Below are 15,564 nucleotides of genomic sequence, written 5' to 3'. Positions count from 1 at the left end.
TATGTTATATTTGATATTACATTGTAGTGAATGTCTGATTTTGTATAAGGTTGATGTTTAAAGAGGGTTTATGATGGAGCTATCAAATATGGTTTATGTTTGAAATTTTGAAGCTTTATAGATACAAGTACTAAATACATAGATTAGTCCATCAAACCAAGGAAGCATATGAACCGACAAAAGAAACCCCCCTAATTTAGAAAAGGGTGAGGTGACAAGAAACTGAAAATGGTGGGCCAATGAGAACTACATGGAAAGGAACCAAGAACAATAAGATGCATAGAAAATAAATAATAATGTCATGAGGTGATCACGCTTTGGACATGAATCATGAGGCTAATGTGATGGAAGGAATGCTCACTTGATAAATGAAGATGGCTAATAAAAGAAAACATCAACCCACCGTGCCACTTAATCAGTATTGCATGTCCAATAAGGCACAAGATGTGGTAGATCCTAATAAGAGAGATAAAATATAGAACTTTATCTCAGACAGTTTGCATAAACATGCATGCAAAAGATGTCAACATAGATTATAAGAGACATAAGGCTAATACAACATAAAGTACAACACAAAACAAGTTATCCCTATTGAAGATAATTCTTTAATTGTATGTTGTCATTGATGTTACAAAAATATCAGTATTAACTGAGCAATGAAGAGTTTATAGTATTAACCAAGATAATTTTAGTGTTGACCACTCGTAGTCAGATAATTAAGACATTTTAGTGTTAACCGAGCAACTAGTTAAAGAAGGATATCCTACTTGTAGTGTTAACTAAGTGATCTAGCATCAAAGGACTTCCAATGTAAACCTAGTGTTCAATCCTAGTATTGATCAAGTTACAAAAGAATGCAATTGTGTAATAATTAATTGATTGAGGTTGACTACTTGGATGTTTATTGATTATTTGAAAGGGTATTCAAGACAACTTGATAAAGCTTATGATATTTATGAAAGGTCAATTTGTGAGTATATAAGGAAAGAATAGAATATGAAATAAGATGAATATGTGAGTGAAGGAAAAGTCAGAGAAAGAAAGTGTGGAAGATAAGCTGCAAAGAAAATCTGATTAGTAAGGATCCAAAAGTCAAGCTAGAACAAATTTTTGAAACTGCAAAGACATTTTCTTCATAAATCAGATCAAATTGCTATTACCTTCTAACCGTTGTAGTAGTAAAGAAATCTCTTACCAGAGTTGACTTAAAAATCATTTTGTAAATCCTTTAAAAACATGACATTTTAAGATTGAAGTGTTTGAAGACCTCTAACCAGACCACTCCTAATAGGGTAATATAAATCCTCTAACAAGGTCACACTTAACAATATGTATTGTAACCTTTAACAAGGTTAGCTCCTAATAGGGCTCACTTTAGAAGAGTGAAAAATATTGTGACGAGTTGCATGGTGATTTTCCCAAATTGGGTTTCCATGTTAAATCTTGGTGTCATCTATGTTCATGTTATTTTCTTAATGCTTTGTGTTTTTGCAACTAAGTTACTCAAGGTTAAAAAAGATTAATAATCAAAAGATTTATTTGCTAACTGAGTGATAGTAATATCTTAGTTATAATCGAGTTGGACACTATTGCATGAGCAATGCAAAGTTTGATTTGAAATCTAGGGACATGGAATTTTTTTGTGGTAATTGATTCACCCCTCTCTTCTTAGTTACTCTCTTTAAATCCAAAAATTGGCATCAGAGAATTTGGTGCTTGCAAGAAATATTTTGAGGACTTAAGCTAAAGGTCAAGATGTCTTACATAAGGGAGATTCCTAAGATTAATAGAGACAACTTTTCAACATTGTAGGAATTGATGAAGCTGCATCTATCAAGCATTAGTGATGTTGATCTATTCTACTTGGAAAAAAATTGTGCCACCACCTAAGCCTATGAATGTGGAATAGATGAAAGAAACAAAGCATCACAATACAATGATGATCGATATAGTTTCCTCTCAAAACAATTCTAAATTTGATGAGGTTAAAGATTGTCCTATTGCATTTGACATAAAGCTTAAGAGGCAAGTTTGATTGAATGAAAATGAAAGAAGGTGAGAACATTGTCCAATACAATGAAAGAATAAAAGGAAGTGTACATGCAATCAGAGCTATAGGAGGAGAAATAAATGATGAAATAGTGATCAACAAGGTACTAAGAACTCTTCTTCCTATTTGTGCAATTATAGTTTCAATAATTCAATAGATGAGATGCAATCCTACAAATGATATAATCTTAGATACACTTGTGGGAAGATTAACTACTTTTGAGTTGGATAAATTTGATAACTACACTCCCAATCCTAGCAACTTTGAATTTGTATTCAAATCCTAACTAACTCTTGGTAGAAAATGAGGAAATTCAAAAGCCAAATAGGTTAATTGTGAAGAATAAGATGAATCAAATGAAGACCTTGAAGTAATTAAAGCCCTATTAGCAAAAAGAGTATCAAAAGGGAAAGGAAACTTTAGAGGAAAAAATCCATTGATTTGTTTCTCATGTGAAGAGGTTGGTCATATTACTGCAAGATGTCCAAACAAAGAAGATAACGATGAGAAAAGAAATAACAGGTTCAAAGGAAAGAAAGATTTCAAGATCTACAAGGACTACAAAGACAAAGGCAAGAAATCTTATTACATTGCTAAAGACTCTAATAGTGATAATAATGAAGAAGAAGTAGTTTATATTGTTGTTAAGGATGAATCTAATAATAAGGAAAATAAAAAGATGGCACTTATTTCTCATGTTAGCAAAAATGATACATGGATCATAGATAGAGGTTGTTCTCATCACATGACTAGTAACAAAACTAAGTTTGAACATTTAGAACACTATGATGGTTGAAGTGTTAGATTTGGAAATAATGAACCATATTATGTAAAGGAAAAGGAATCATAGCATTAATTGAAGGAAACAAATGTGAAAATTCCTACTGGGTTGAAAGAATAAGACATAATCTATTCAATGTGGTACAACTAAAGAATATAAGATATTAGGTAGAATTCATGAATGACAAAGCTAAGCTATTGAATGGAAAGGGAAACCTAGTTGGGACTAGTAATCAGATAATAGGTAACTTGTTTTACCTAGATCTCACTGAAAGTATATATTTACTAGCTTAAATAGAAATAAAGTTGGCTATGGCATAAGAGGATGTGTCATGTTACCTTTGACAACCTAGTTACCATAAGCAAGAAAAAAAGAGTAAGAGGATTATCATTCCTAAAGAAACCTGAGATGGGCATGTGCAAACAATGTCAAATTGGAAAGATGAGTAAAAGAAGTTTTAGAAGTAAGTCTTGTAATTATGAAGAAGTTTTGGAACTAGTTGATACAGATCTTTATGGACCAATAGTTATAGAAAGCTACTGTGGAGACATAAACTTCATTCTATTTGTTGATGATTATTCTAGGATGATGACTATAATTTTTTTGAAAGACAAATTTGATACTTTTCAAAAGTTCGAATGATATCTGGCTAGAGTTGAGAAAGACAAATAGAAGAATCTAAAATGCCTAAGATCAAATAGGGGAGGTGAATTCATCTCAAATGAATTCAATGAATTCTGCAATGAAAGAGGAATCAAAAGACATGTATCAACACCTAGGACACCAGAGAAGAATGGTATATCAAAAAGAAGGAACATATCCATCATGGAATATGCAAGAACACTAATGACTAAGAAGGATGTTGCATCAAAATACTAGAGAAAAGAAATCAACACAATAGTTCATACATTAGATTGAGTTCAATTGAAGAAAGGTACAAATAAAACACCTTATGAATTATGGTATGGGTACAAGCCAAATGTTTGTTATCTCAAAGTATTTGGAAGAAAATTCTATATCTTGAAAGATGTAACAAAAGGAAAACTTGATGAAAAAAGTGATGAAGGTATAATCCTAGGGCACTCTAATAAAAGTAAGGCAAACAAATGTTTAAATTTTACTACTCACAAAGTCATAGAGAGTGCAGATGTGAAGATTGATGAGTTTGTAGAAAGAAGTGAAGAACAAAGCAGTAAGGAACCTAAAGATTATATAAAGTTTGTTTATTATAAGGAGGAACCTAAGACTTTACCACAAAAAATTGAAGTCAAGCAACAACAAAGTGAACTAAGAAAATCAATGACAGTACAACTAAAGTTGTAGCTAGATTAGCCAAAGAAACCTGAGTTGCAATCATAGGCATTGCAACCCAAGTCACATATAGAGAAACCTGAGTTAGAGATAGTATGTAACTTGAGCTATAGATAGATCAACAAGAGGAGCCTAAGCAAAAAATAGAAAATCACAGATAACTAAGTGAACCTAGTTTATAATCAAGAAAGAAAGATCCAAGACTTGCAAAGTTTGTCAGATGACATCATGCGCTTGAAAAAATAATTAGAGGAGAAAAAGATGGCATACTGACATGGAGAAAATTAAAAGATACATGCTTTCTTAGTGAATTTGAACCTAGATATGTAAAAGATGCTTTAGAAAATGAAAGTTGGATAGAGGCAATGAATGAAGAAATTGAGCAATAGAAAAGAATGAAACCTGGTCTCTTGTACCTAGACCCAAGGATACAAATGTGATTGGTACAAAATGGATATTTGGATATTTAGAAATAAGTTGAATGAGAAAGGAGAAGTAACAAGGAACAATGCAAGGTTAGTATGCAAAGGTTATGCACAAGAAGAAGGTATTGACTACGGGGAAACATTTTCCCCTATTGCAAGACTTGAAGGAGTCAAAATACTACTAGCATATGCTACACAAAAGGGATTCAAAATATATCAAATGGATGTAAAATCGGCTTTCTAAAATGGAATCCTAGAAGAAGAAGTCTACAATGAACAACCTGAAGGTTTCATTGATCCAAGCAAAAGAGACATTGTATTATAAAATCCACAAAGATTTAAATGGATTGAAGCAAGCTCCCAGAGAATGACATGAAAGGCTGTATAGATATCTAGTAAGAATTGGTTTTGAAAAGGCAAATGATAATAGTAATTTACATATAAAGGAAGAAAATTAGGACAAGATACTACTAGCATAAATATTTGTGGATGATACCATACTTGGAGGACATGAGATGTTACACAATCATTTGCTGAAGAAATGAGGAAGGAATTTGAAATGTCTATGTTCTATGTTTGGAGAGATAAAATTCTTTGTTTTCCTACAAGTTCATCAAATGAAGGATGGCACATACATCACTCAGTCAAAGTACATTAAGGAAACATTGAAAGCATTTGGAATGGAATATTCCAAACCAATTGGAACACCTATGTGTAATGGACGTAAACTTTCAAAGAATGATGATTCAAGGGAGGTAAATTAGACTACTTATAGATCAATGATTGAGAAACTTTAGTACATGGTACACATCAGACCTCATATTGCATTGGTAGTCTATAGTTGCAAAGTTTTCTTGCAAATCCTAAATAAAATCACATGATGGAAGTAAAATAATTTTGAGGTATTTAAAATGAACTGAAGAATATATTTTATGGTATAAGAAAGGAGGAAACCTTGAGTTCAGAACTTAGACAGATGTAGATTGAGCAAGAAGAATTGATGATAGAAAAAGAACTAGTGGAGGAGTATTCTTTCTTAGAAAGAGATTAGTGTTTTGGAAAAGCAAGAAACATAATAGTGTTTCTTAATCAAGAGAAAAGGTAGATTATGTTACTGCAAGAGTAAATTGTTCTAACATAATATGGATCTAGAAACTATTGTCAGGTATGAAGGAGAAAATCAAGGAACTAGTGGTTATCTATTGTGATAACACAAGCAAAATCAATATTTTCAAGAACCTTGTGATGCACACTAAGACAAAACACATTGCAATCAAGTATCATTTCCTACGGGAATTTGTTCAAGGAAAACAAGTGAGATTGGAATATGTGTACACAAAGGAGCAAATAACATATATATTTACCAAGGAATTGCCTAAAGATGCATTTATGTATCTTAGAGGTAAACTAGGGGTTATTCCCTTATCTGATGCTCACTAAAGAAAAAGATAGTGATGCATCAACCATGTTCCATTGAAGATCTATCAAGTTGATGTAGATTGCCACACTTCAGGTGTGAAATGCAGAGGGAGAGTTCAATTTCAAAGAGAAAGAGGGGGAGTTTTGTATCTCAGAAGAAAAATATTCAGATGATGGAATCTACAAAAAATAGAGAGAAAATGACATTAGTTCACAATAGAGAGATGGCATATGTGAGAGGGAGAATTCATTTAGAAGCCACTAAGACAAATCCAGGCATAATATCAGAGGGATTTGGTATAGATGAGAACCAGAATGAAACTAAGGATACTATTAAATTGCTCGTACTTTTATCATTTTATGTTGACATGTTGTGTTTCCATCAATGCCAAAGAGGGAGTTTATTGGGAAAAATTCTTCAATTGTATGTTGTCATTGATGTTACAAAAATGTCAGTATTAACTGAGAAATGAAGAGATTTTAGTATTAATCAAGCATATTTTAGTGTTGACTAAGCAGTCGGGTAATGAAGACATTTTAGTGTTAATTGAGTAGTTGATTAAAGAAGGATATCCTACTTGTATTGTTAAACGAATTATCGAGCATCGAAGGACTCTAGTGTTAACCGAGCGTACAATCCTAGTATTGACTGAGTGACAAAAAAATGCAATTGTCTAATAATTAATTTATTGAGGCTGGCTACTTGGATGTTTATTGATTATTTGAAAGGGTAGTCAAGCCAAATTAACAAAGTTTATGATATATATGAAAGGTCAAGTTGTGAGGATATAAGGAAAAAATGGAATATAGAACAAGATGGATATGTGAGAGAAGGAAAAGATAGAGAGGGAAAGTGTGGAAGATAAGCTACAAAGAACATCTAATCAATAAGGATCCATAAGTCAACCTAGAACAAAGATCTAAATCTGTAGAGATAGTTACTTCATAAATTAGGTCAAATTATGGTTACCTTCTAACCATTATAGCAGTAAAGATATCTCTTAATAGAGTTGACTTAACAATCATTTTGTAAATCCTTTAACAAGGTGACATTTCAAGATTTAAGTGTTTGAAGACCTCTAACTGTGCCACTCCTAATAGGGTGATCTAAATCCCTTTAACAAGTTCATACTTAACAATCTGTATTGTAACCTTTGACAGGGTTGGCTCCTAACAGGGTTCACATCAGAAGAGTGAAAAATATTGTGACTAGTTGCATGGGGGTTTTCTCAAATTGGGCTTCCATCTCAAATATTGGTGTCATCTGTGTTCATGTTATTTTCTTAATTTACTTTATGTTTCTACAACCAAGTTACTTAAGGTTAACACATATTAATAATCACAAGATTTATTTGCTAACTGAGTGATAGTAATATCTTAGTTAGAACTATGTTGGACAATATTACATGATCAAAAAAAAGTTTGATTTGACATCTAGGGATAGGGAATTAATTTTTTGGTAATTGATTCACCCCTCCCACCTCAGTTACTCTCTTCATTTCCAACAATTGGTATCAGAGAATTTGGTGCTTGCAGGAAAGGTTTCAAGGACCAAGCTAAAGATTAAGATGTCTTACATAAGGGACATCCATAAGATTAATAGAGACAACTTTTAGGCATGGAAAGAATTGATGAAGTTGCATCTATCAAGCATTAATGATGTCAGTATATTCTACTTGGAGAAAAAATATGTGCCACCACCTAAGCCTATGACTGTGGAACATATGAAAGAAATAAAACATCACAATATAATGATGATTGATATAGATTCCTCTCTAAACTATTCTAAATTTGATGAGGTTAAATATTGTCCTACTGCATTTGACATGTGGGCTGATAACAACATGCAAAGAGACAAGGCATAAAGCTTAAGAGGCAAGTTTGATCAAATCAAAATGAAAGAAGGTGAGAACATTGTCCAATATAGTGAAAGAATCAAAGAAAGTGTGAGTACAATCAGAGCTATAAGAGGAAAAATAACTGAGTGCAATACTAGTATCATTGGAAAGATAACAAAACAAGCTTTCCAATGATATAAATTTTTTGAAATGTGGAGGATGGATGCTCAAGATATGACTCTTGGATTTCCAAATAGAAGCCATGAATTTGATTGCATAAATTGATAACCAAACAACATCAAAATTAAAAAAATACTTGCACTATTGTGACGAGCTTGTAGCTAGCTTTTTTGTGATATCTTGTCTGCAAAAAAAGAAGTTCGTATGAGCAAGATATAGCCAAAAAATCCAAGGTCACTCTTTATGACAGAACAATTAAATGCATGATAGTTTGAAAGCCATCAAATTTTAGCTCAGATAATGATGATGCCACACCTACACATGTAGGCATGCCTACTTGCATGAGTACTTTGCCGATGTTAGTACCCTTTAAAAAAGAATCATGAACTTTTCAAAAGTGCCTTTAAAACCTTTTTAAAAAAAAAACATGTGCTTATTTTTTTTACCAATGAAGTAATTTTTTTATGATTTATTGTTTTCATAAAAAATACATTTATCACCTTGGGAAGTGTGCCCAAGCCATATGACCAAGGGGACAATTATTTTTGGTTCACTAGTCAATTGCCTCTAAAATTTACAAATTTTATATAGAAACGAGGTTATTGGGTGCTACAAACCCAATGGTGAGGTCCATTTGGGGTAAAAGTGCATTGAAAAAGTGACCTCTTACTTCATAAAAGATCAATCAATTTTTTGATCTATTCGAGGAAACCCCAATCATTCCAAAATTCTTCAAAAAACTAGAACAAGCTACTGCAGGTCAATACTATGATACCATGTAGAATTTGAGCAAGACAAATTCACAGAAGCCAAAGAACACCTTCTTGCAAGAACCTATCACAAAGAGGTAAAGAGAAGAAAGGAAAAGGGGTTGGCTTTGACAATATGAAAGATAGTATTATTAGATTAAACAAATGAGTAAAATAGACAATGGATTAATCCTTATAGAAGGAGATACAAAACCTAAAAGGTAAAAATATTTAATTTAAATAATATAATTATTAATTGTGGCTAATGCAAGTGCATGAAAGTGAAATCTTAAGATGCTAGTAAAGTTAATTTATTTATATAATTAAATTAATACTTTACTCTAACAAAATTGACTAAGGGCTAGATCTATTTTAGTTATGAGTAGTAAACTACAGACAAGTGCTTGAATGAAAGTGCATTCCAAAAACCTTTGTACTAATTCCTTTATTGAGATACTTATTATTGTATTAGTGAGATTATTGTCGGTACCATCCCCACTAGGATTTTTCCTTTAACCGGTTTTTCCTTGAAAACACAATATAGTGTTATGAGTTCTTTAATTACGATTGTGTTATGTTTCCATTTTTATTTTGTATTCTTTATATGGTATTTGTGTATCAATTTGAAGTTAGTAAAAGAGATAGAATTCTAATTCACCCCCTCTTTTAGTATTCTTCAATCCTAACAATTGGTATCAGAGCTTTGTGCCTTAAAAGAAGTCTAACAACTTGAGGAGAATCTTAATGGGAAATAGCAACATTCATAAGCAACCCTCAATTTCAGATGAAGACATTGACAAGAAGAAAGAAACAAAGAATGAGTTTAAAGAAAAGCTTAAGGAAGATATTTTTTATATCAAGTCTCTCAAATATCAGTTGAAAGAATCAAGATCTAAGAGAAAGAACTCAATGATTAGATGAAATTTGATGGGAGCCATATAATAGAGGCTAACAAATATTCACCAAAGAAGCTTAAGAAGATAATGAAATAATAATATGAATATTATAAAGATATGGAGATCATAGTTCTTAGGTTGAACAAGGATTTGAATGAGAGCTAACAAAAACTACAAAAAATTGAGATGTCTTACACAATAAATTAGACAAATGTCACAATTGAACACATAGATTGGACAGATGAAACTTGATATATATGAAATAAAGCACAATGAGAAAGAACTTGAGAAAGTGAATGAAGTCTTAAGGAATGACTTGGTCGAAGAAAAAAAATCCAAGGATATATTCAATTGAGCACTCAGAAATTTAATGAGAAGTTGGAAAGACAAAGATCGTTGGAGATAAGAAAGGAATAAGTTATGAACAAGGAGAATATTCTTAGGTAGTTGAAGCTACAATAGATCTAATAGGGAAACCCAAAGAGACATCTACAAATCAAGCTAATGAGCATAAAATCAATGCCAAATGTTTCATATGCAACAAATTAGCTTATAGGGAAAATGAATGCCAAAGAACTTCAAATTCTACACATTTTACCAGATATTGTTTCACATGCTAGCAATATGGACATGGATCTAGAAAATATAGTTCTAGATCTAGACCAAAGGTTAGACCTAATGCAAATAGAGGAAACCCTACATGCTACAAATGTAACTACTTTGGACACATTGTGAGGAATTATAGGTTGATGACCAATTTGAATATTTAAAGGTATGCCAATTAGAATATTGGTTGTTACAAATACAATAATTATGACATATTGCTAAGAATTGTAGATATAGAGTTAGTGGAGCAAGAATCTATGGTTCAGTTAAGAGGAATAATGCAAATGATGATGATAGAGGAAATAAAATTGATGTAAGTAAAGTTAAGGATGAAATAAATAAGACATGGATTAGGAAAGAGCATATTAACTCTACTGGATAGATCGCACCATCCCTTGTGTGAATTTTTCATTAACGACCTAATTAGGTCAAAGACCTAATGGGGAGAATATATCTTTGCCTAATGGAAAATAAAATCTTTCTTTTTACCAATGTGAGAAAATGACGCTTTTTCGGTAACACTTCGAAATCTTATTTGATTCATAGGGTTCTAAAGCCTATTTAATAATTCCATGTTGTGCATATCTTGAAGTCATGGAAAACCACAAGACACTATTCAAAGAAGATAATAGTTCCATGCCTTGTTTATGATTTCGCACTTTGGAAAAATATTTTCCTAAGTGAAGACAATTACATCTAAAGAAAATCCTTATTATTTTTTAGTTCAATGGGAGTTTAAATTTTTTTCCAAGGCTTCATACATGTTTTAGCAAGTGGGTGCAATTAAAACATTTGATTAGAAAAATTGGCTACCAATATTCTTTGGTATAAGCATTTCCTAATTCAACACTTCATTCTTAATTTTGACAATAGGATCTTGATCAATCTTGATGGTCTTAAGTTTCACAGATACCAAAATAGCTAAAATGAACAAAAAAAGAAATTTTTAAAATTCTTTGTGGTTGGTGTTGACTGCCTATCTTTTCAGATGCTCTTGCATCAGATATTCTGGGTAGGAATTTTTTTGTGAGTCGAACTCACAAAATGGATTTCGATGGTTGAGCTACCCTTTTAGATTGTAAACAACTTACATCAAACTCCATTTTTGTTGTATGCATAGATGAATTCTTTCTCTTCCTCTTCTAGCACTTAGTTGGGATAATTGCCAACCTACTCCAACACATGTATTCTCTTCTCCTCTTCCCTATTATGGACTCATGTCCATCATATGTTGTCCTTCTCTTTGAAGAGAACTTTCTATTCCTCTCCTTCTTAATGGGATCGAACTCAACGCTAACCAACCACCTCCACAAAATCTCACCTATAACATCCTCTATTGCTTATCTATGTACATATGCAATATCCATAATTGCATCTTCTTGTCTTATATGCTTTTCACAAAAAATAGAAAAATCAACAATCACCTTTGTAATTTCAAATATAATGTGCTTTTGAATGTCTACAGTTGCAATATCTTATTCATCAGCTCTTTCTACAACTTCATCAATCTCTTTAAGCAACACAAATTCTACTACAAACTCTAAATCGATATTTTGACTTTTACTTTTCCCTCTTACACTACCCTGCAATGTATTTTCCTATCTATTGTGCTCTCTACATTGATTTAATAACTCACAATCCTTCAAGAGCATGCTTTCTTCATTTTTTTTTGTCATTTATGTGGGATAGTATTATTTCTCTCATCTTTTGTCTGCAATTATTTTTCTTCAATGAGACTCCCTACATCCCATAGCTCTCTTCCCAATATCATTTCAAAAATGAAATCTTAATGGTCCTCCTCATGACCCATTTCATCTTCCTCTTCTTCAAACTCGTCCTCTCATTTATTGCAATCTCTCTAACGTATTTATTTGTTCTTCACAACGTTAAGCTCTCAATCGATTAGAACTTTGCATACTTGCAATGGTCCTTTTGAACTCTCACCATTACTTCACAATCTAAAGCATAACCTATCTTATTGTCAGTGATCTATGCACACAATCCTCTGCACAGGTCCTAGTGTTAGATTATTTCACATTTGACACTTTTTTGGCATGCTTAATACCACCAGCTCTAATATCTATTAATGTACACCAAACTTCCTTATCATTCCAAATTCTGAACTGAAAACCTTAAAAAATATATATTGATACTCTTTGTTTACAAGTTAACACCTATATCATAATAATAAACAAAATTTACATTCACACCATGCTCTCATACAGAAATTGAATAATCTTCATTTCATCCTCACAACCTTTTTGACACTTTAATCTTTCATTACTCGCTTCCAATGCAACCCTAGGAGCTTGATTTTTTACTCAGTTCTTCTCATATATATCTAATGTAACCTTTTCCATTTCATACTCTACCCTCTTTACATTTTAAGGAACTTTTTAATTGTCTCTATTCGACTAATGTAACATATCATGCTATTTCTTCGGACCCCTTACCATATTCTTGATGGAATACACCCGTTAATTTGGATTTGTTGGAAAGTTTCTCAATTAATTATTTTTGTGAATACTCATACCCTACTCCATGTCTCCCTTACAAACTATGTAGTATTAAGCAAGAATGCGAGACTTAAAATTTGTGCCTAAGGCAAAACTTGTACCAACAATCCCTTATCCAATGAAACATTGTCGCACTTTATTCCACCAACCGCAGTCTTCATTAGCTCAGTCCAATGTTGGGAAAATGAGCACTTTTCTCTGTACCAATGTGAGAGTGCATGAGAATTTTGTAGTATCAATTCAAATTTTCATTCCATTCATAGGGATCTGAAGCCTCTTTAACAATTCCATGCTGTGCATAACCATGCAACACTATTCCAAGAAGAAAGTTGTTCACTGTGATGTTTGTGATTCCACATTTTTGCGGACACATTTTCTTGGGTAGCGATAGTTACTTCTCGAAAAAATCTCAACGAATCCGTTTTGGGTATATCCTGCAATCGTCGGACTCCATGTTACCAATTTCTTCGAGGCATTCAACCATAATAATTTACACATCAGCTCCGGAACAGTGATTTAAATTGAAGTTTTCGTTTTCATTACACATGGAAACTGCTTACCCTTGACGGCAGCAGCGTCTTGAGGTTGATCAAAATCGTTATCGAAACTAAATTATTACTAATTTTATCATTTAACCAAAGATTGGACTAAACAAAACTTCACAGGGAAAGAGCAACAAGTATTATGACTAGGAAGCATATCAATTTTTATTCTTTATCAAGACTCTGATCTACAAAGATAATATATAAAACTTTTATTAACATTATATCAGGATAAACTCTTGTACAAGTCCCTTCAATGGCATTATTATAAATACAACATCGCAGCATAATTGCCGCTGCCCAATTATTCATTTTACAGCACAAGATTTCAAAACCGATCACTGATCCATTGCATTCGATGCTGCATAGACACAACAACCCTCACTATCAAAACAACTTCAACATTAACGGAAACCAATCAATCAACAACAAATCCAAATCCAGAGACAAAAGCAAGAGATCTTACCTGCCGTGGACAGAGCCCAATTGTTATCCTGCACAACGTTCCAGAAGAAGTAACCCAATAACCCTTTCTGCTTCACATAATCCACCTTGACTGCAACAGATTGTTCATTATCATATCCAATCCACACAAGCCCAGAATAGCAATAAGCCGACACAGTAGTACTGTCATAAACCTCAGTGGCGCCATTATTACTGATAAAATCCTCAATTTGGGCAAAAGTCAGTACATCGGGATTTCCCGGACCGCTGGCCGGGGCACCAATTCCCACATTATCCGCACTCTTCAGCGTCCATGAATATCCATAAATTGGCATCCCCACAACCATTTTCTGTCCTGAAAGGCCCGCATTCAACCAGGATTCAACACCATAACTGGTGCTGAACTTGGATTTGGGATCATACAGAGCAGCATGTTCCCCTGTTTCGTACTTAGCCCGATTTGGGCTAGTGAAATCGTAGGTCATGAGATTCACCCAATCCAGATTGGCGGTTATGGAATCGATTGGGTATTCTCTGACAACACCCCACTGGAAGAACTGGTTCGAGAAATAGACCGCAGCGGTTAGAAGCAGGGGATCTTTACCGGACGTTTGAGCCTCTGCATCTACTGCAGCTTTCCATTCTGCGAACAATTTCCCCCAATTTTCCATGTCCGCCAGGGTTTGTGGATACTCCCAGTCGAGATCGAGGCCGTGGAATGAATACTGCCTGGCCAGAGATATGGCCGAGTCGATGAAGGTTTTTCGCAGTGAGGAATCGGCAGCCATTGTTGAGAAGTCGGCCATGTTCGAGTTTCCTCCGCCGATTGAAAGTATGGTTTTTACGGTGGGATTGGTGTTTTGGACAGCGGATGTGAAGAGGGCTATGCTTTGCTGGTTTTCTGCAGAGACGGTGAGTTTGTATGTTTGGGGATCGAGATCTGCGAAGGCGTAGATGAGGTGTGTGTAGAGAGAGGCGTCCACAGAGGAGGGAGGGAAATATGAGTAGCTGTATGCAGGCCAGTAGCCCACTTTCACCGCCATGCATGTGGGGCTAATTAGGATGAGACTGATCATCATTAGCAGGACCTGCAATTTGAGCTCCATTGTTCTCAGATGTGTTAAGATTGGAATGGGATTGCTTGTTTTTATAGAGAGAGGGGCTCATGGCGTGTCTGGACTCTGGAAGTGATTCACGAAAGCCAATCAAAGTTGACTGTGAATTGTTCAAAGCCGCATCAAAGAAGATTTATCAGTCAGCTAAATCTACTTTTCTCTTTGCGTGGTGGAAGCTCTTTTCCCTTGTGTATCATCTACTTATTAATTGGTCAACACAAGTTTTAGATAAGCTCCATCTGTTATCAATGGAACTCATGAAACGAACTTTGAACGCTTTAATGAATGGGAGGAAAGGAGATAAAATGGTTTCGAAAGTCGTATAGGCTTTGTTGACAAAATGACGCTGACAAGACAAACTATTTTATTCACCTCTGCAATTCCCCACCCGCCTCAATTTATGCGGCCCCTGATTTTGTTTGGCGACTGAGGGCAATAGATTTAAAGATAAATTTATCATGTCGGTATTTGCATTCGATTTAAAACCTAGAGATTCGTCTGAGGACGATTTCAAAATTTTCAGTATACTGTAGATTTGTTTGAAGACGATTTCAAAACTTTCTCATTATATTTAGAGATTTGTTTGAGGACGATTTAAAAACTTTTTTCTAGTTCTTGCCTAGAACCATAGGCATCTAACTAAACTCAATTCCTTATTATTGATTTTTTTTTTCAACAAAGCAAACTCAAGA

At 33.7% G+C, this 15,564-nt stretch overlaps 1 protein-coding gene across 1 annotated transcript; it reads right to left on the bottom strand.

The window, feature by feature from the left end:
- Positions 1-13,502: 13,502 nt before the first annotated feature.
- LOC149530968 (class V chitinase-like) lies at positions 13,503-14,993 on the bottom strand. The gene is made up of 2 exons (XM_089810674.1): positions 13,780-14,993; positions 13,503-13,674 (listed from the first exon to the last, which is right to left on the bottom strand). The coding sequence occupies exons 1-2, from the start codon at positions 14,861-14,863 to the stop codon at positions 13,652-13,654; spliced, it is 1,107 nt and encodes a 368-aa protein (XP_089666800.1). The 5' UTR covers positions 14,864-14,993; the 3' UTR covers positions 13,503-13,651.
- Between the last annotated feature and the right edge of the window lie 571 nt (positions 14,994-15,564).

The sequence above is a fragment of the Cupressus sempervirens genome, chromosome 11 (assembly GCF_028749045.1).
Source record: "Cupressus sempervirens isolate cs-2001-9-10 chromosome 11, ASM2874904v1, whole genome shotgun sequence".
NCBI classification, from domain to species: domain Eukaryota; kingdom Viridiplantae; phylum Streptophyta; class Pinopsida; order Cupressales; family Cupressaceae; genus Cupressus; species Cupressus sempervirens.
Note: the sequence above shows the minus strand (reverse complement) of the source record. Positions and strands in the feature narration are given on the sequence as shown.

What these genes read in the sequence shown, in the direction of transcription:
- LOC149530968 (XM_089810674.1), bottom strand. Translation starts at nt 14,863, where the DNA reads ATGGAGCTCAAATTGCAGGTCCTGCTAATGATGATCAGTCTCATCCTA. An exon ending in TTGGGCTCTGTCCACGGCAG is followed by an intron (nt 13,675 to 13,779) that starts GTAAGATCTCTT and finishes GTGTCTATGCAG; the next exon opens with CATCGAATGCAATGGATCAG.